The sequence below is a fragment of the Felis catus genome, chromosome C1, assembly GCF_018350175.1.
Source record: "Felis catus isolate Fca126 chromosome C1, F.catus_Fca126_mat1.0, whole genome shotgun sequence".
NCBI classification, from domain to species: domain Eukaryota; kingdom Metazoa; phylum Chordata; class Mammalia; order Carnivora; family Felidae; genus Felis; species Felis catus.
The window spans coordinates 188,067,913-188,089,122 of NC_058375.1; the positions used below are offsets into that span (position 1 = coordinate 188,067,913).

Genomic DNA, 21,210 nt, shown 5'->3' on the forward strand with positions numbered 1-21,210 from the left:
GCTAACATAAAAGATAAAATCAGAAATTGGATAAGCATTCTCACTAGTTTCCACCTATACAATCAAAATTAGTTTTAAGCAGATTAAATCACATATATATGGTAAAGCACAGTAGCTAGCCAAGTAAGCTACAGTAAACCTGTGATGACACAGACAGCACTATAACTATCAACTATTCAACAAAAAGAGCTAAAAGCGAAGAAATGACTCATTTAAAGAAAAACTGCTTCACTAGTAAGTATAAATCAAGAATCATTTCTTTAGTCTAAAAGTAGAAAGATTAAAACTATCTTCCAAGCAGTATATACATAAATATATGAGACCCTGCAAACTTACCCTTCATTTGATTTTAAATTCTTTCTAGGCTTATACAAAATAATAAACAGGGCAAAATATTCTTTGTTTTAATTATAGAATCTTTTAAAAAAACTTTATCTTGTGCTGAAGTCAAAAAGAAACCAGTCTATAACATCAAAATTGAAAAATGACTCAATAATTACTTTATATACTTTTCAATCTCTATTGCATGTTACATACTTCAGAAAAATTAAGTTTCTTGTTCCTTGTATATCAGTAAATACAAGAAAAAATTATCAAGCCTCATTGAACGAAGCATAAAAACTTTTCTGAAGACTGTAAAGTATACTCTGAAGCATAAATAGGAAAGTTAAACCCCCAAACCCACCATCTTCAATCTTGGATCAAAGTTTAGCTTTCACTTTAGCACTGTGATTTACCTCTTTACTTTGCATTGTTCTTCCTCAGTAACCAACTCCATCATCTATAGATGGGGTGAAAAGACTAGCTGTTGTGAGGATTAAAAGGCAATGTCTTTAAGGACCAAGCATAGTGCACTTAACATATGTTCTTTCCCCTGTGAACATCTCCATTTTAGCTCCCAGCAATATTATTAAAATGTGAACTAGCTGAGCGCCAATTAATCAGATTTTAGTGAGTTTAACCACTAACATCAAAAACAAAGAAATATTTGTTTTACTCACCCTAACACCTAAGTGATCTCTTTTCTTCTGGCAAAATGAGTTTTATGTTGGTTACAAATTTGAACTATAAAAAGCAAAGTTTCTAAACATAAAACCTATAATGCCTAAGTTAATATCATGTAATATAATTATTAAAATCTTGGTTGTCTCCTACAAATACTAATTACAATTACATTTTCTATTTTATTGATAATAATGATTAACATTCATTGAGCATTTTTAAGCATCATGTTAACAGCTCTATGTAGGTTATCCTCATGAGGTAGGTACTACTATGATGTTCCCATTCTACTGAGGGAGAAACAAGGCACATAACTTGTCTAAGATCCCACAGTCAGACAGTAGTAGAGCCTGAATTTGAATCCAGGCAGGTTAAAGAATTATTGATTTAATAATCGAGCTCATGAAGGCCAGGATCTGAGAATTTATATTAATAAATTAATAAGCCTTCTTTATGATTTAAAAACATTTTTTAAAGTTTATTTATTTTTTGAGATAGAGCATGAGCAGGGGAAGAGAGAGGAGACACAGAATCTAAAGCAGGTTCCAAGCTCTGAGTTGTGAGCACAGAGCCCAACGCAGGGCTCAAACTCATGAACCGTGAGACCATGACCTAAGCGGATGTTGGACGCTTAACCAACTGAGCCACCCAGGTGCCCCTGATTTTTTTACAGGAGAGAAAATTCCTTCATGTTGAAAATACATAATGTAATTAGCAGTAACCTGTAGTACTATATATAAAGATAATAAACTAATAATACTAGTACTTACATTTAACATATGGCTACCTTGGTTAAAAACAAGGAAATTTCATAGTGATCACCAAAAATTACTTGCCTTTACTGTTACATACACTGGTAAGCCATTAAAATAGAAATATTCATATAGCTATTTTTACAACTCTGAATCACTTTTCAAAACAGTTCCACAAACCTTATGAATTTAAATTCTGAAATGGGCCACAATGGGGAAAAAGGCAATTAAACAAGGTATAGTTTTCTCCTTCGGCTGCTAATGGTGAAAATAATAAAAGATCATTTTTCTTTTAACAACCTTTCTTACAAGAAAAATTAATGACATATAAAACATTGTATCTTATATCATTACATACAAACCTGTCTTTGACAGTATGATTCTTTGAGTTTCTTGAGATGTGTTGTCATTTTCACTTTGAAGTGAATCTCACTGCTATCCTAAGGAGATGAAAGAAAAATAATTATCCCTTTGTGTAAACTATTTGCTTTGCTTGAAAAAAATTATTTAAGTACACATATAGTACAAATAGAAACATAAACCCTGTCACTTTCCCACCAAAATACTCTTTTTAAAATACATGAATATATATACACACACATATATATACATATATACATAGATATATATACACACATTCTTTTTAACATTCCTAACAGGGTTTATTAGAATACTCTAAGCATCCTCAAAGTTACTTAATGTCCATTTCAAAAGAAATTTACAGTCTGTCCTGGATGTTAAAATTAGCAGTATAAATAAAAACATGTATATCAAAGAATGTATTCCTTCATAGTTACATGTCTATTCTATTTTCAAAATAAAGAGAAGTTAAACTATCACAAACACCCAAAAGCAACTCAAAACAAAAAGTACCCCCCCAACAACTGAAGCACTATTGAAGGTGGTCAAACCTATAAGAGAAGCATATACCATAAAATAACAGACAAGAAATTCATTTCTGCCACAAAGTCACCCCAGAGTCTGGTTTCTCTCACATAAGTAACATGAATAAGAACCTGAGTGAGTCAAAGTAATTTATGGCGCCAGGTTCTTTTCTTCTACCCAGACTGCCAAACAAACCATCAGGCAACCATCCAAAAAAAAAAAAAAAAAAAAAAAACCAATACTGGGGGGTGCTTAGGTGGCTCAGTTGTTGAGCATCTGATTCTTCATTTAGGCTCAGGTCATGATCTCAGGGTCATGGATTTCGCTTAGCATAATACCCTCCAGTTCCACCCATGTAGTTGCAAATGGCAAGATTTCATTCTTTTTGATTGCAGAGTAATACTCCATTGTATATGTATGCCACATCTTTATCCAGTCATCCTCAATGGGCATTTGGGCTCTTGCCATACTTAGGCTATTGTCGATAGCACTGCTTTGAACATTGGGGTGCAGGTGCCCCTTCAAAACAGCACACCTGTATCCCTTGGATAAATACCTAGTAGTGCAATTGCAGGGTCATAGAGTAGTTCTATTTTTAATTTTTTGAGGAACCTCCATACTGTTTTTCAGAGTGGCTCCACCAGTTTGCATTCCCATAAATCAATAATTCTTAAAAATGTAATTCATGGCATAGAACATATAGATCAATGTTAGAATAAACTGACAGCCCAAAAATAAAGCCACATATATCTATAGTCAAATGATTTTTTGCAAGGATGCCAACCAACTCTATGGGAAAAGGATCAACTTTTCAAACAGTAGTTTGGGACAAATGGATAGCCACATGCAAAAAAAAAAAAAAAAAAATTAGAATCTACCTCAAACTAACACAAAAAGTACTCAAAACCATCAAAACTTAATGTTAAGAACTAAAACCATAAAAATTTTAGAAAAATCTACAGGTATAAATCTCTGTGACCCTGGATTAGGCAACAGTTTCTTAGATACAACTCCAAAATCACAGCAAGAAAAGAAAAAATAAATTCAATTAATCAAAATTAAAAACTGTTGGGGCGCTTGGGTGGCTCAGTCTGATGAGCATCTGACTTCGGTTCAGGTCATGATCTCACAGTCTGTGAGTTTGAGTCCCATGGTGGGCTCTGGGCTGACAGCTCAGAGCCTGGAACCTGCTTCAGATTCTGTGTCCCTCTCTCACTCTGCCCCTCCCTCGCTCATGCTCTGTCTCTCTCTCTCTCAAGAATAAAAAATTTTAAAAATTTTTCTAAAAATGGAAAAAAGATCTGAATAGACATTTCTTCAAAGAGGATGTACAAATGGCCAATAAGAACATGAAAAGATGCTGAACATCATTAGCCATCAGGGAAATACAAAACAAAAGCACAATGAGGGGCGCCTGGCTGTCAGAAGAGCATGCAACTCTTGTTCTCGGGGTCGTGAGTTCGAACCCCATGTTGGGTATTGAGATTACCTACCTACCTACCTACCTACCTACATACATACATACATAGTGCCACACCACTTCACACACACCTGGATGACTATAATTAAAAAAAGATAAGAGCAAGCATTGACCAGAATATGGAGAAAGTAGACCTTCACACAATGCTGTTGCTGGGAATGTAAAATGGTAAAGCCACTGCTGAAGACAGTTTGGCAATTCCTCAAAAAGTTAAATAAAGTCTGGAATATTAGACCCAGTAATTCCACACCTAGATACATACCCAAGAGAATCAAACACATCCCTCCACACAAAAACTTATACATGGATGTTCAGAGCAAAATTATTCAGAATAACCAAAATGAGGAAACAAAAGAGCCCAAATGTCCCTTAACAAATGAATGGATAACTGGTATATTCATACAAAGAAATATTATTCAGCAATAAAAAGGAATAAAACACTGATTCATGCTGCAACTTGGATGAACTTTGAAAATATATTAAATGAAAGAAACTAGTCACAAAAGGCCACATATCATGTGATTCCATTTATATGAAATGTCCAAAACAGGCAAATCCATAAAAACAAAAAATAGATCAGTGGTTGCTAGAGGCTGGCAGGGGAGAGGATAGGGAATAGTGCTAATTAGTAGAGTATGTCTTTTGGGGATGATGAAAATGTTCTGGAACTAAATAGTGGTAATGGTGCACAGCATATCCTTGTGGAATATATAAAGGCCACTGAATCATACACGTAAAAATGGTGAGTATTGGTATGTCCAGCTGGCTCAGTTGGTAGAGCATACAACTCTTGATCTTGGGGTTGTAGGTTGAAGCCCCACATCAGGTGGAGATTACCTAAAAAAATAAAATCTTAAAAAATAAATGGTGATTTTTATGGTACACAAATTAAATATTAATTAAAAATTTTTTAAGTAAGGGACACCTGGGTGGCTCAGTCAGTTAGGCATCCAACTGTTGATCTCAGCTCAGATCATGAACTCACATCAGGCTCTGCACTGCCAGACTGAGCCTGCTTGGGATTTTGTCTCTCCCTCACTCTGCCCCTTCCCCACTTGTGCACTCGCTCTCTCTCTCTCTCAAAACAGATTAACTTTAAAAAAAAATTCATAAAAATTATCAGTTAAGATAGTCACAGAAAATGGGGAAAGGATATGAACAAAGAATATAAACATAGTAGGTCAGTAGTAGCCTAATGCTACATCACAAAGCCTGCATCACTTACCTCACTTCATCTCATCATGTAGGCATTTTATCATCTCATATCATCACAAGGGTGAGTATAGTACAGTAAGATATTTTGAGAGAGAGATCATATTCACATGACTTATTACAATATACAGTTATAATTGTTCTATTTTATTATTACTGTTGCTAATCTCTTACTGAGCCTAATTTACAAATTAAACTTTACCAGAGGTGTGGATGTACAGGAAAAAACATAGTACAAATAGGGGTCAGTACTATCCACGGTTTCAAGCATTCAATGAAGGTCTTGGAAAATACTGCCATAGATAAGGGGGAACTACTATATGAAGATTCATTCCTCCAACAGTTTTCAACTAACCTTAATTATCAGTTAACATCTCAAGAAACGTCAGTAAAGATACAGTCTGGGAAAAAGACATGCCAGGAAAGAGAAAGGGGTCAGTAAAAGGACTACTGAGAGGCCCTTTTACGGTTGGCCCTAGCTTTATCACTCAATAGTATTTACTATATTTGCCACTGAAGCATGCTAACCAAGAAAAGTTTTTTATTTGGAGAAATTAAGATAATCTAAATCTGCCTAGCAGATCTGCCTAGCAGATCAATAGAACAGTATGAACCTCTTCTACCTCCCACAACAGATGCATGTATAGTAAATGAAAATGCCATTTTTAAATAATTTGCCTTACTGAAATCATTTTTTATGTATCAGAAATTACTCACTTTAGAGAGTTAAAGGAGAAAAATAATGAAACTCACCTGTCCAATGACTTTGAGTTTAATGTATTCTCCTTCCTTCTTATCCCCCAAGTCTTCAGTTGAAGGTTTTGCCTCCTGAAAGAAAAGTATATTCAAAGATAAAGTTCCTATATGCTATTGTAATTACTTACTCATGAATACCCATTACTTTCACTGAGTACAAAATCTGTACTTGAGAATAAAACAGCATTTATTTTCTCCGCCACACCAATTAAGCAAAAAACCTAAGTCCATTACTGTTTCAAACACCAGTGTTCCAGAAGTCAAAATAGAGGTCTCTTATTTGACAATAAATTCCATATAATAAAAAAAAGATTAAAAAATTTGACAATAAATTTCATATAATAATAAAAAAAGATAAAAAAAATAGAGGTCTCTTATTGTGATATCCTACAGTAATACGTCTAAGACCCCACCATGCATAGGAATCAACTGAGGGACTTTTTAAACAACTGCTGGGCCCCACTCCCAACTTTTTATTCAGTAGGTGAGGGATAGGGCTGTAAATACATTTCTAACAAGTTACCACTTGGTGCTAATTCTGCTGGGCAGAGGACAACCTACCCTACAGTCAACTCCTATTAGTCAGAAGTTCATTCTCCATCAACCAAACATTCTGAACCCAAGATTCTCTTTTCAGAGCCTATCAGAGAAGTTAACTACTCCAATTGCAAAACTATACTAAAAAACACAAATTAATCATATTAGTATAAGCAAGGTCTATTTAGAAAGGAAAATCAAACAGCATACTGGTCTAATGTACTCTAGGATCAAAACAAATCAATTTTATATCATCTATTATTTTAGACTATCTGAAGCAGTCTATCCAATTTTAAAACATTAGGCTTGGCTGAAAAAGCTTAGGGTAGTAAGTAGAATAAGAAAAAAGTATAGAGTAGGTAGGAAAAAGAAAGAGGAGACAAAATTTGAAGAGAGAAAAGAGGGTTATAAAATAATTTCTAATTAAGGGATATTGAAAAGAAAATGAAGTTAACAGAATAAACTAGTTAAAACAATTTCATCATGAAGTATCTAAGAAAAGCCATTTTACTAAAGGAGGTAGCTTGGAAAATTTCACTAAATAGTACATTAAAAGTATCTTTCCTGGGGCACCTGGGTGGCTCAGTCGGTTAAGTGTCCGACTTCGGCTCAGGTCATGATCTCACGGTTTGTGAGTTCGAGCCCCGCGCTGGTCTCTGTGCTGACAGCTTGGAGCCTGGAGCCTGCTTCGAATTCTGGTACCTCCCTCTCTCTCCGCCCCTCCCCTGCTCATACTCTGTCTCTCTCTGTCTCTCAAAAATAAATGTTTTAAAAAAATTTTTTTCTAAATAAAAAAAAAAAGTAGCTTTCCTGTTTACCTTAGTTTGGCCACCAAATCAGCCACTTATTTACACATATGCTCTTCTGTTAAATATATAACAATTTCTGTTAATCCACACTTGATAAGAATATAACCAACCATATTATATTGTACAAGTAAAATAACAGGGCCATACTACCTGTGTACCTCATGCCAGAAACTTAAAACTAAAACTCTTCAACATTCAAAATTTAACAGAACATTTTAAACTAGAAGTAGCTTTTAACTTTAAGACACAGGCTAGAGTCCAAGGAAATGCTTAGACAACAGAATTGACTTCGTTAGTGTAAGTCCTTGCCTGTTTTTCATTCTGCAGTGCTTTCAACATTTGCTGACTACTGCATATTATGGCAACAGACAAAATGAACCTTCTTTAGTGAGACAGTCTTTCACCTGAAAACTAGAAGACTGTCTTCAAATACAGTCACATCACCACATTTCTATGAATTTATATTCATAGTTAACAGCTGCTTCTTCTTTAAGTATCTAGAGAGGGTTAGGACAGCTTATTCCACACAGTGAAGAGCAATGAACCGGAGTTCTCTTTAACTGGGAGGAAAAGGGGTGTTAGGAAGCGTTGTTTGAATTAATACAAAGAAGGAGCATCGCCACCCCCACCTCCAGCAGCAATCCATCAGTACAATGGGAGTGATTTTGCTCCAGTTTTCTTAGCTAAGATGGCTACAGAGGCTACTCAAGGAAAGACAAAAGAGTTCTTTCCCCTCCTCCAATCCCTCCTCCACATTGTTTTTCTCAACTACAGCTTCTCTAATTGGATAACTACTCCTATCAAAAAGCATTAATAGCTCCCAGTTCTTTAAGGCCTAGAACCAAACTCCACAGCACCAAATTCAGTTTCCATTACTAAACTCAATTCTCATTTTTCTACCACTTTCTTTACAAACCTGAGGATATGGTTAAATTGGACTATTTGCTGTTTCCTGAAAAGTCTACCAGCATTCTTCCACCTTCAACCCCTGTTTCCACTACCTAGAATATACCTCCTCCCCTCAACTTTTCCTGAAATCACCTCAAAGAAATCCATCCCCCATGTCATTTGAAGTCCAGTATTAAAAACTCTGGGGGTGCCTGGGTGGCTCAGTTGGTTAATCGTCCAACTTCGGCTCAGGTCATGATCTCATGGTTTGTGAGTTCAAGCCCCGCAATGGGCTCTGTGCTGACAGCTCGGAGCCTGGAGCCTGACTGAATTCTTTGTCTCCCTCTCTCTCTGCTTCTCCCGTGCTCGTGCTCTGTCTCTCAAAAACAAATAAATACATTTTTAAAAACTCTAACAGGGTGCCTTGGTGGCTCAGTAGGTTGATCATCTGACTCTTCATTTCGGCTCAGGTCATGATCCCAGGGTCATGGGATTGAGCTCTGTGTCAGGCTCTGCACTGAGTAGGGAGCCTACTGGAAGTTCTCTCTCCCCTCGGCTCCCAATCTCTCTCTAAAATAAAAAATAAATAAAACAAAATTCTTCCAGGAGATTAAAAAGCAAAACAAAACAAAAACTCTTCCAGGAACCACAGCACCCCCCCAACCTTCCAACTAGGATTAATATTTTCCTTTATGTTCCTATCTGGAATTTATTCTTACCTTTCATGGCATTTATTTTCACTTTTAAAATACTCCTTTCTCTAAACACCTGGGTGTCTCAGTTGGTTAAGTGTCCAATTTCAGCTCAGGTCATGATCTCACGGTTCGTGAGTTCAAGCCCTGCGTCAGGCTCTGTGCTGACAGCTTGGAGCCTGGAGTCTGCTTCGGATTCTGTGTCTCCCTCTCTCTGCCCCTCCCGTGTTCACGCTCTCTCTCTCAAAAATAAACAGGGGCGCCTGGGTGGCGCAGTCGGTTAAGCATCCGACTTCAACCAGGTCACGATCTCGCAGTCCGTGAGTTCGAGCCCCGCGTCGGGCTCTGGGCTGATGGCTCAGAGCCTGGAGCCTGTTTCCGATTCTGTGTCTCCCTCTCTCTCTGCCCCTCCCCCGTTCATGCTCTGTCTCTCTCTGTCCCAAAAATAAATAAACGTTGAAAAAAAATTTTTTTAAATAAATAAATAAATAAACATTTAAAAAAATTAAAAATAAAATACTCCCTTCTCGACTATCTTCTCTAGTTGTCCTCATCTTTTTCTTTAAACTTCTTACAAGAGTAGTCAGCATTAACTGTCTTCACTTTCACCCTTAAACTCACAAAATCTGGTTTATATTTCACCATTCCAGTTGATACTGCTCTCATCAAGGTTACTAGTTCAACTCCTAATTGCTGAATTTATTGGACAATTTCAAATCTCATTTTTAACAGTAACAGAATAGACACTTAGTGATTTCTTCCCTGAAAACTTTCGACCTTTGGCCTCCAAGATTCCATTCTCTCCTTATCTTGGCTATTTCCTTAAATGCTGGGAGTCTCCTCTGGATTCCAGGTCCTCAATCTTCTGCCTTCTCTCTTGGGTGACCCATGATTCCAACTACCTCTCAGATCCTAATGACTCACAGTCATCCTCTCCAACCTGACTTTTCTGAGTTTTACATTCATTTATCCAAATGCTTGAGTATCTCCACTTTAGATGTCCCATGGGTACCCAAATGTAAGTACCTAAAAATGCATTATTTCCAACTCCTCCGTAAATTTTAACTCCTCTTCCTGAAAACCACCTTAAAAAAACAAAACAAATTTCCTCCTGGACTCTCAATTACAAAAAACGGTTACCATACACTCAACTGTCCAAAACAGAAACTCAGGTGTCATCTTTAGCTAGACTTTCTCTCTTAAATCTCACACTTAATCATCCATCCTTCTGACAATGTTATTATCCCTTAGTGGCTCTCAAGTTTATTCTTCTCTCCATTCCACTGCCTTATTTCAGGTACTCATTGTTGTTCCTTAATATTACTGCAACAGTCTTGCTCCCTTCAATTCTCCAACTACCACCAGAGCCACCTCTCTAAAATGCAATCTGATCTGCCCATAATCTTCAGGCAGAATCTTAAATTCAAACTTCTTAGCTGACATACACTGGTCCTTCATGTACTGGTCCCAGCTAGCAATCCAGCCTTAATCTCCTATCTCTCTTGCTAATAATATCCTTTGCTCCAGCCATATTGATCTACAATCCCTTACACATATCACCTCTACCTTATCTTCATCATATCTATACCTGTTAATCACCTCTGCTTAGAAGCCCTTTCTTACCCTATTTTCCTTTCACTCAGGCATCACTTCCTACAAACTGATTTCTCTAATCACCCTCTTAAACATCCCCATGCTTACTTTTATCTATTATAACCACATGTTGGCCTATTTGTATCTTCTACCAGATTGAGTTCCTCACTGGCATACTTTATTTCTGATCATGCACAGTGGCTGGTTCTTTGAAGATATTCAATATTCTTGTTAAATAAATTAATGTTTTCTGTGACAGTTTTGTATGTCTAGACTTCCCTACAAGTTTACAAGGAGAGGACCCAAGTTTTTTCATCTTTATAATTTCTGTAATGCCAGGCAAATACTAGGCTATATAATGCTGTTGGATCAAAGAGACAACATTATTTTCTGTATCACCCCACAAAATCTTACTAAATCCTTTCAGTTTTTTATATTTACAGTTGGAAATACAAGATAATTCACTTCAACTGCATAAGAACATGTGAACAGCCTTCCTTTCGGCCGGAACCACCATCTTCCAGTAATTCGCCAAAAAGACCAACACAGAGGGAAAGAGGAGAGGTACTCGCTATATGTTCTCTAGGCCTTTTAGAAAACATGGAGTTGTTCCTTTGGCAACATACATGCAAATCTACAGGAAAGGTGATATTGTGGATATCAAGGGAATGGGCACTGTTTAAAAAGGAATGCCCCACAAATTACCATAGCAAAACCGGAAGAGTCTACAATGTTACCCAGCATGCTGTTGGCATTGTTGTAAACAAACAAGTTAAGGGCAAGATTCTTGCTAAGAGAATTAATGTACATATCGAGCACATTAAGCACTCAAAGAGCCGAGACAGCTTCCTGAAGCGTGTGAAGGAAAACGATCAGAAAAAGAAGGAAGCCAAGGAGAAAGGTACTTGGGTTCAACTGAAGCGCCAGCCTGCCCCACCCAGAGAAGCACACTTTGTGAGAACCAATGGAAAGGAGCCTGAGCTGTTGGAACCCATTCCCTATGAATTCATGGCTGATAAATGTAAAAAAAAAATAAAAGACGTCAAGACTGTAAAAAAAAAAAAAAAAGAACACGTAAACAATCAGGATATGAAATTTCCAAAAATAAGTTACCACTTTCCCTAGTCACTACATTTTGGTGACCTCTTCCGAAATCTGAAGCACTATGGCAATATCATCTATACCACTTGTTTAATAGCCTCATGCTTGCTTAATGCAGTCATCCAGCTTTTCATGTACTACCTTTTTTTCTTTTGACAAACTAGTCTGAAAAATGAGAAGATCTTGGCCAAAAAAGGCCAATGATCATTTCCAGTGATCTCAGTGTCTTTTGTATGTCTTCTTTCCTTCTCTCCCCTGTGAAAAAGCAGCCAATACAGAATGGTATGGCACACTAGCTACAAAACAGTGAAAGCATTCAGCACTGGCTCTGGGACACTAGGTCATCAGAGAAAAGAGACTCCCAGAGAGGGCTGGTTGATTTGGCTGGAAAGGATACATGGCCTTAGAACAGAAGAAACAGGTAAATGGAAAGAAAAGTAAATATATGTACAAGATCAAAGAAAGGAACCAAAAACCTCTAAATTTTCAGGTTTGTGTCATCCAGAGCCTGAATCATGGTAACTGGAATGATAAAGGAATTTACCACGCACTATCAACTTTTCTTTCCAAGCCATAGAGGGAATAGCTTGTAAATAGAAGATGGTTGGATTTGGAAAGAGAATTAGGCTGGAAAGAACGAAAAACACAACAAATGTACAAAATCCATTTACAAACGTACAAAATTCATGAGAATTTTACTGTGCCATTTCAAAGTCGAAAGAACAAGAACTCTGCTTAGGGGCACTGGCAATCAGTATGTTGACAATTTTTTTTTTTTAATTTTTTTTTCAACGTTTTTTATTTATTTTTGGGACAGAGAGAGACAGAGCATGAACGGGGGAGGGGCAGAGAGAGAGGGAGACACAGAATCAGAAACAGGCTCCAGGCTCCGAGCCATCAGCCCAGAGCCCGACGCGGGGCTCGAACTCACGGACCGTGAGATCGTGACCTGGCTGAAGTCGGACGCTTAACCGACTGCGCCACCCAGGCGCCCCCAGTATGTTGACAATTTAATCACATGAAAGGACATCACACTTAACTACCTCCCATCTGTCAATGACCCTTCCAGCTACACAAGAGTTGTTCATTCTTCTGAAAGGAGGTGGGGAGATTCTGGGGAAACCCCAAAAGAAAGAATATATTTACTCTTATTTGAGGACATTAACAAATCTGCTCATTTTTTAAGGTGTGATAACTATTATCACATATCAGATACATACTGAAATATTTATGATGGAATTATACACCTGGGATTGTCTTCAGACTATGAGGGAGTAGATTAGAGCAATGTAATGTAGATGAAATAAAATAGGCCAGGAGATGGGTATATGGATATAATTACATACACATTAAAGTTTTCCATAAAACCTTTCACAGAAAATGCAATCACTCAAAGTATCAAAAAATCTGTTAACCACAGGTCTGACTAGAATTCTTCAGTTTATTTCATTTTATTTCCTAATGAAAAAAATTCAACATAGCTCAAGTTGGAAATTCTTACACCCATTATTAAAATATATTAATATATTATTAAAAGATATAAAACCCAAAATACAGTAACATCAGCCCCCTCCTATTTCAATGGATTTACCACAATTCTAAAAACACAAAATAAACATACATTTTCAGATTCATGCTGTGTGTTCAAACTTAAGACACAGTACTGGAAATCTGGAATGGAACCAACCAGACCTAGCTCCATAACTTCAACATTTAAGTCAAGCTGTCCAGACACTGGATCTTCTGCAAATTTACATTCAACTCTAGAACGGTGGTTAAACACTAGATGTGCAACTTACCAAGAACTAAAAATTGTAATTGAAAATCACATTGGTTGTGCAAACCACTCTTTGAGCCTAGACTATGGACCTACTCAAAGCTTGGAACAAACTGGCTTGACTGTATACAAAAGTACCAGCATACACATTTAGAGGTTGGCGGACATTGTTAATTACCTATCCAATATCCCCTTTCTCCATTTTCCTTACAAAGGGAAGCCTAGGTATGCCTAGCCAAAAAGCATATTTCTCAGCTTCTATTATGGCCACGTGACACAGTGCCAGCCAATGAGATAAAAAACACTGACAGATTTGTTGTTGGCGCATACTTTTTCCCTTTGCTCCATCTCTTTCTCCTACCTGGAACAAATACACAAAGTAACTTCTCTGTGCCCACAGGACATAGGCATGAGGGTGAAAACATCTGTTATGGATGGGGGAGAAAAGAGTATGAAGACATTGTGGAGCTGGCTTACCAGCCCTGAACTACTTATGTCTAGACTTCCTTTTTTTTTTTTTTTTTTGAGAGACAGAGTGTGTGAGTGGGGGAGAGGTAAGGGGCAGAGGGAAAGAGAGTATCCTAAACAGGCTCCACACTCAGCACAGAGCCCAACGTGGGGCTCAATCCCACGACCCTGAAATTGTGATCTGAGCTGAAATCAAGAGTCACTTAACCAACTGAGCCACCCAGGCTCCCACAGACTTCTCATTTCATGAGAAAAATAAACACATACTTGTTTAACCTACTATATATCACGTTTTCTGTTACTTGGCCGAAAAGAAATCCAAACTGACAAAGGAGGTACTATAAATAGGTATCATTTGTCTTATGTTAAAAACAGAAGCTAGGATACCTGAATGGCTCAGCTGGTTAAGCAACTGACTTTGGCTCAGGTCATGATCCCACGGTCCATGAGTTCAAGCCCCCGCATCGGGCTCTCCCCTGTCAGTGCAGAGCCCACTTCAGATCCTCTGTCGCCCTCTCTCTCTGCCCCTCCCCTGCTTGTGCCAATGCGTTCTTTCTCTCTCAAAATTTAAATAAACATTAAAAGAAAAAAAACAGAACTTAGAAAACTACCTCCTTGTGCATCAAAAGCAGGGTGGAGAATTGTGGTACAGTCACACAATGGAATAGAATTAGCAATGCAATTTAAGAACACAATAATATGGACTAATCTAACAATGCTGAGCAAAAGAAGTCAAATACAGAAGTATATACCATATGACTCCGTTTACATAACATTGTAATGTCTAAAAACAAGCAAAACTAATCTAATTAGTAGTCAGGGCAGAGGATCTTAATCTGAGTACTGGCTGCATGAATGTGATCAGTTTGTCAAAATTCAGCAAGCTATGCATTTATGTGCACTTTTTGATACAAATATCAATCTTTGGTAAAATCTTGAAAAATAACTGTGCCTAGATATTGAAAACAGACAGAGTCCAGCAAACAGAACTCCACTTTTCCTACAGATTCTCACTAGCTCAGTAAAAGCAACTGACCAAAAGAATGGTCAAAATAAAAAAGTATAATAAATATAACACATCTTTAAATAACCTAAGTTATGTTGCAGGAATATCCACAATTTAAACTGTAAAAGTAAGAGGGCACTTGGATGGCTTAGTCAGAAGAGCATGCAACTCTTGACCTTGGGGTCATGAGTTCGAGCCCCACATTGGGTATAGACATTACTTAAAATAAATTTTTTAAAAATGTTTTAACTGTAAAAGTAAGGTGCTCAATAGTAGATATGAGAATGTACCCATGACTTTTTAAAGATTTTTTTTTAAATGTTTATTTTTTTGAGAGAGAGACAGAGCATGAGCAGGGGAGGGCAGAGAGAGAGGGAGACACACCAAAGAAGGCTCCAGGCTCTGAGCTGTTAACACTGAGTCCAATGCAGGGCTCAAACTCACCAAATGCAAAATCATGACCTGATCCGAAGCCGGACACTTAACTGACTGAGCTAGCCAGTAGCCCCATACTCATGACTTTTTTAAAGAAGCAGAATATCAAAAATTATCTACCTCCCAAAAACCACAATTTGAGAAAATTCTAAAATGGGGTACTAAACCTATCTTAGAGAAAATTATCCACAATAATTCTAATGTTCTGGAAGAAACAAATGATTTGATCTTAGAAATAAAGTTTCCAGGTCTATTGTTAGTAGAAGTAAAGATCAAGAAGTAATGTAAAATCACCATGAAAAGAAAACTACTCCATGACAACCAACTCTTCCTCAATAACAAAACATCATGGAGGCTAAAAGAAGAGGAGGAAGATACCAGTTGCTTCAAGTTTCTGAGGCAACCCTCCAATTCTAGGGCTTAGCATGGTGCCTAGAACATTCAATAAATAACTTGTTTAAATGAATGAATCCGACCAGTCATTCCTTCAAAAAAAGTAAGTATCCAGTCACTGTGCCGGGCACTTCAAGAAAAAAGGATGAATAAAAAAGCCTGATTCCTGACCCTCAAAAGCATTCTAATGAAGAACACTTAAGTAAATAATTTTAACACTATATATAAAAACTATAGTCGAGGGGCACCTGGGTGACTCAGTCAGTTAAGCGTCCAACTCTTGATTTTGGTTCAGGTCATGATCTCATGCATGGTTCATGGGATCAAGCCCCACATTGGGTTTTGCACTCAACGCAGTGCCTGCCCGGGATTCTCTTTTTCCCTCTCTCTCTGTCCTTCTCCCACTTGTGCTCACTCTCTCTGAAATGAACATTTTTTTTAAAAAGCTATAATAGAGACATTCTCAGCTTTGCTCGCAGTATCACAGTCAATGAGGTTTATCTGGGATGCAATTATTGCTAATATAAAAGACACTCTAAATGCTAAGGGGGCTAAAAGGTATGAAGACCTATTTGACAATGGCTTTATAGTTTTGAATTTGAACTACTCATCTACCTTCACGAGTACTACAACCATTACAATCATACTCAGTTTTCAAAATACTATTAAAATTGTTTAGGTAACATTTTATTTGCAATGTTTTATTAATAACTTTTATGTTTGCAACATCCACTAACAGCACCTCATGTATCTATCAGGGAGAAAATAGAATATATCTATCAATCCTCTCGCGGGGCATGCAATGCTTACTGTATGTATCACTACATGCTTAAGTTATAGTTACAGTTTTTAACATATAAATAGTAGTATACATAATTATTAATTTTAATATATACCCAATTCATCATATTCTCCTACTATTTCAAGCTAACAGTAAGATAAGTAAACATCAACAACAGGAAGATACAAAGAATATTGCAGGGAATAATGCAATCCTGACAGAAGAAATACAATTAATGTGGCAGATTAAAGATAACTATGAATTCTTTGTTACTCTTCCCATTGAGAAATGAAGTCTAAATGCCTTTCCCTTGTTAACTACAGCTAATATTGTACTGCATATTTGAAAATTGCTAAGAGATTTAATTCTCATCACAAGAAAAAAAATTGTAACTGTGTGGTGATGGATGTTAATTAGACTTATGATCATGATTTCACATTACATACATCAAATATCAAATCATTATGTTGTATACCTGAAACTAACATATTACAGGTCAATTAGATCCCCCAAATAAATAAATAAATGCCTTTCCCTTGAATTTGGGCTGGCCTTAGCGATCTGCCTGACCGACAGACTACAGAAGTGACTTCCAAGGCTAGGTCCTAGGAAGCTTGAGGTTTCCAGCCAGGGTTCTCTGGGAACATTCACACTCTTATGAGCCCTGAGCTCAATATTCTGGGGTTCCTATGCTGAGCAAAACACATGGTGAAACCACTAAGAGAGGCCTTGTGACTTTATGAAGAGCCCATCCATTCCAGCACCCAACCATGTAATCCCAGTTGAGGCCCTACACAACAAGGAGCAATGGTTAAGTCCAGCCCACAGGGCTGCCCAAATTGCAGATATATGAGCAAAATAGAAAACTGTTATTTTAAGCCTCTAAGTTTTGAGGTAGTTTGTAAGGTACCAACAGATAACCAGAACTACATAATGCTTCCAAATCCTTGACTAAAAGGAAAATAAAAGAAAATCATTCAGTTTCTCTCTGAGGTGGGAGTGGGGAGAGTGAATGTGCTTACTTACAATAGTTAGCATTTGAAGTAAATCAGTCATCTAATTATTACAAATTAATAGACCTGAATTAAAGAGCTGAAGTCCATGCTGCCTTTGATGATTTGGGCATGGCGGGAACACTATAAACTTGAATAAAGGAAAGAAAAAAGGGAAAATATTTGTACAAATTACCCACACCAATTTTGATAGCAAGCTTCTGGTTCTATATAAGTGCTTAGATTTGCTTGAGATCAGGCAAAGGAGAGCACCCAATGAGATCTACTATTGGTTAAAGGATTGTCTTTATCCTTTTTGAGAGATCATGTACCTCTGATGAAAGCTATAAGCCTTTTCTCCCTAAAAAAATACACACATACCAGGGCACCTGGGAGGCTCAGTCAGTTAGCCATCCAACTCTTGATTTCAGCTCAGGTCATGATCTCATGGTTTGTGAGTTCAAGCCCCACGTAGAGCTCTGTGCTAACAGTGTGGAGTCTGCTTGGGATTCTCTCTCTCCCTCTCTTTCTGCCCCTCCCCTGCTTGTGCTCGCACACTTGCTCTCAAAATAAATTAAAAGAAAAATACACATGTAAAAATAACAAAACGCTCCATACAATTTCAATGATTTTCAGCCTTTAGGGCCCATGAACTTTAGGTTTAGAACCTGTTGTAGACGATTATTCAGCAATGGTTCACAAATCCACTAGATAATGCTGGCAATTGTTAAAATTACAGGAAAGGTATTTTACTCAAATTCACAAAATAATTTTTCACTCATCAACAGAAAACCCAGCAATTCAAGTCTTGTGTGATTTTAACGTCCACCTGTATTTTAACCTAAAATTGTTACTCAGCTGCAATGTCTTAGCGCCAGATAACAAATTTCTGAGACGTGACTCAGAAAATGCATCCTCCTTAAAGAACTTGGTTTAAGTTAAGATTGTCTCTTGGGGACAGTGGGTCAGTCTCGTGCTGCTGATATTGCACAGTAATAACTTGAGATTCTTATTCTTGCTCATAAGCCTCTTAAGGGTAAGAGTTCAGCTTCATACCTCTTTAAACCCTTAGCACCCAACACTGAAATTGTACTGGGTCTTGATTATTAATAATGATGCTAGTTAAACAGAATGGAGCAACAGTTCTCAAACTTTGTGGTCTCAGGACTCTTACACTCTTAAAAAGTTATTTGGAACTCCATAAAGCTTTTGTTAGGTTAGTTATATTTATTCAGGTTTACAGTTAGACATTGAAACTGAGAAATGTTTTAATTATCCGTTTAAAAAGCCCCACTATATATTAACAAATAATATATTTTTATTGAAAATAAAATGAGAAGAACATCAGTTTTTTCTAGTGAGAAGAACAGCACTATTTTGCATTTTTGCAAATCCCTTTAACGTCTGGCTTAACAGCAGCTAGATTTTCACATCTGCTTCTACATTTCAATCTGTTGTGATATCACAGGCCACGTTAGTGTTTAAAAAACACCACTGAAAACACAGGAAAGGATCAGAGTGAAAAAGACAAATAATGTCCTAGTATTATCATGGATAGTTTTGGCCTCAAAGACCTTCTAAAACAGAATCTAAAGAACTTCTGGCCACCTGTTAGTGTACTAGGTCCTCTATTTCTTCTTTCATGTCTCTCTCAATGACTGGAATTCAATGACTGGAGCAATAAATTCTGTAATTTAGTTTATAATTCTTTCTGTACATTGCTCTTTCATCAGACTATAGTAAATTTCAACATGCTTCCTAGCATCAAAATAAAAGGCTGATGAAACTAAGCATTTACACCTGTTCTTTCCTCCCTGGTAACCAAGTAAACAACTATCCAGGGAGATACTTATAATGCCACTTATAATTCCCATACCAACTTGGGAATTAATCTAGATTGTTAAGAGCCATCCAAAATTAATCTAGATTATGATTAAGCTTTAAAAATACCAACGTACATTTTGCACAATAGTACAAATCCACAAAAGCCTCACTTGCTTTCACAAACTGGTACAAAACTGAACCGGGTTAAAAGCCAGGGAAACAAGTGTGTTAAATTTAAAAGTGCAAGTACATTATGGAGTTGAATGAAAAATAACTTTTCTACATAAATATCATTAAACAAGCGAAAGATCCAAAGAGACTTTAAAAAGTCACAGTCATCTGAGCAAACAAAACGGTCCAGACACAAACGTTATGAATTAAAAACTAGCCATAAACGTGGTTAACTGAAAAAGGATGAGGAAGAAAAACTTAACAAGCAAAACTGAACACTCCTGATCGAGTGCAAATCCCAAGTAAATTTTTTATATTAACACTGAGATGGAGCACTTTGCCATAATAGGCAGCTTTCGGTGAATGTTATGCAACTGCTCTACATTGAGTTTTCCTATCCTTTCCTTCAAAAGTATCAGTCAGCTTCAGGTTAATGCCCAGATGAAATGTTGCCCTAGCAGTTTCTTTCTACTTTGTTTCTTGGTTATTCTGAGTGCTCTCTTACAACTGGAGAGTTTCTGAACCAATCCCGAGTAAGAAATGGGAAAGTACAAGAAAAGAGGCGACAGCTCTGCACCAACACACTGCAAAAGACTCAGCAGAGCAGCGGCGGCCCTACCCAAGCTGCAATCCGAACAGAAAGCAGAGCTTTTTAGGTTCCCAGCAACACCAGACGTCTCCCGCCCCCACGCCCCCACTCCTGGACAATCTAAACACCGAGAACCAAAAAGTGGAGTCCACCCGCTTTTCAGGGCCACAGAGCCTCCCGGGCTGGGATGGTCTCCCGTTACATAACTGGGGCCTAGGGCCCTGCTTCTACAGTCAGTCCCCAGGACAGGGAGACAGACATGTTCCCCAGGGACCCTCTCAGGGAAGCTGAAGCTGGGCTCTGCACCTGGCCGACCCCGGAAAAAGAAGGGGGAACGACTCGAGGGAGGCCGCGATCACAGACGCTGGGGCGGGGGGGGGGGGGGCGGGTGAGGGAGGTAATGAGCAGGCCGGGAGAGGAGCAAGGGCGGCTCCCGGAGGCCCGCTGCAGGCCCCAGCGATTCCAACACTAGTCCACTCCCCTCCCTCTCCGGCCGAGTCCCCACCGGCCGCCCCCTCCCCCATTCCGCGCTCCCCTCCCCCGCGCCTCCATCCCCGGCCCCAGCCGAGAGGCAGGCGCACCAGCCGAGTAAGGACTCGGCCACTACTATCAGACCGCTCCCAGTCCGGTACCTGGTCAGACATGGTGACGGTGGCTTCACCCAGGGTCTCCGCACAGCAGCGGCCTCGGGTAGGCAGAACCTCGCTCCGGGGTTTACAAATCCGTCTCTCTTCCCCACAGCACAACACCGCGGCTGGAGGGACTTCCGCTACGCGTCGCGTCACTTCCGCTACGCGTTGGGAGGAGGGATCGGGAAAAGAGGAAAGGCGAGGCGGGAAAACGGGTGGGGGAAGCTGCCGGGAGGCGGGAGGGCCGGAGAGCTGCTTTATTGGTGGTAGCGCGAGTGAATTAACACCAGTCTCCCCAGCTCTACTGACGACCCTTCGCCTCCGTCCGGAGCCTGTACTCCAGGGGAGAAGTTCCCGGTCCCCAGTCTCACTGTTTGGAACCGTACTGACAGCCCGCACTCCCACCCCTCCGACACCTTGCACGTTTTTGAAAGCTGA

General features: G+C 38.5%; 1 protein-coding gene across 1 annotated transcript in view; it reads right to left on the reverse strand.

Moving 5' to 3' along the window:
* SUMO1 (small ubiquitin like modifier 1) overlaps window positions 1-20,925 on the reverse strand; it is a 29,324-nt gene extending 8,399 nt beyond the window's left edge. Inside the window, exons 1-3 of the mRNA XM_045034292.1 lie at window positions 20,776-20,925; window positions 6,085-6,159; window positions 2,117-2,194 (exon numbers count right to left, since the gene is read on the reverse strand). Coding sequence (XP_044890227.1) covers window positions 2,117-2,194; window positions 6,085-6,159; window positions 20,776-20,787 — 165 coding nt within the window. The 5' untranslated portion in view covers window positions 20,788-20,925. The remainder of the gene's footprint in view (window positions 1-2,116; window positions 2,195-6,084; window positions 6,160-20,775) is intronic.
* Between the last annotated feature and the right edge of the window lie 285 nt (window positions 20,926-21,210).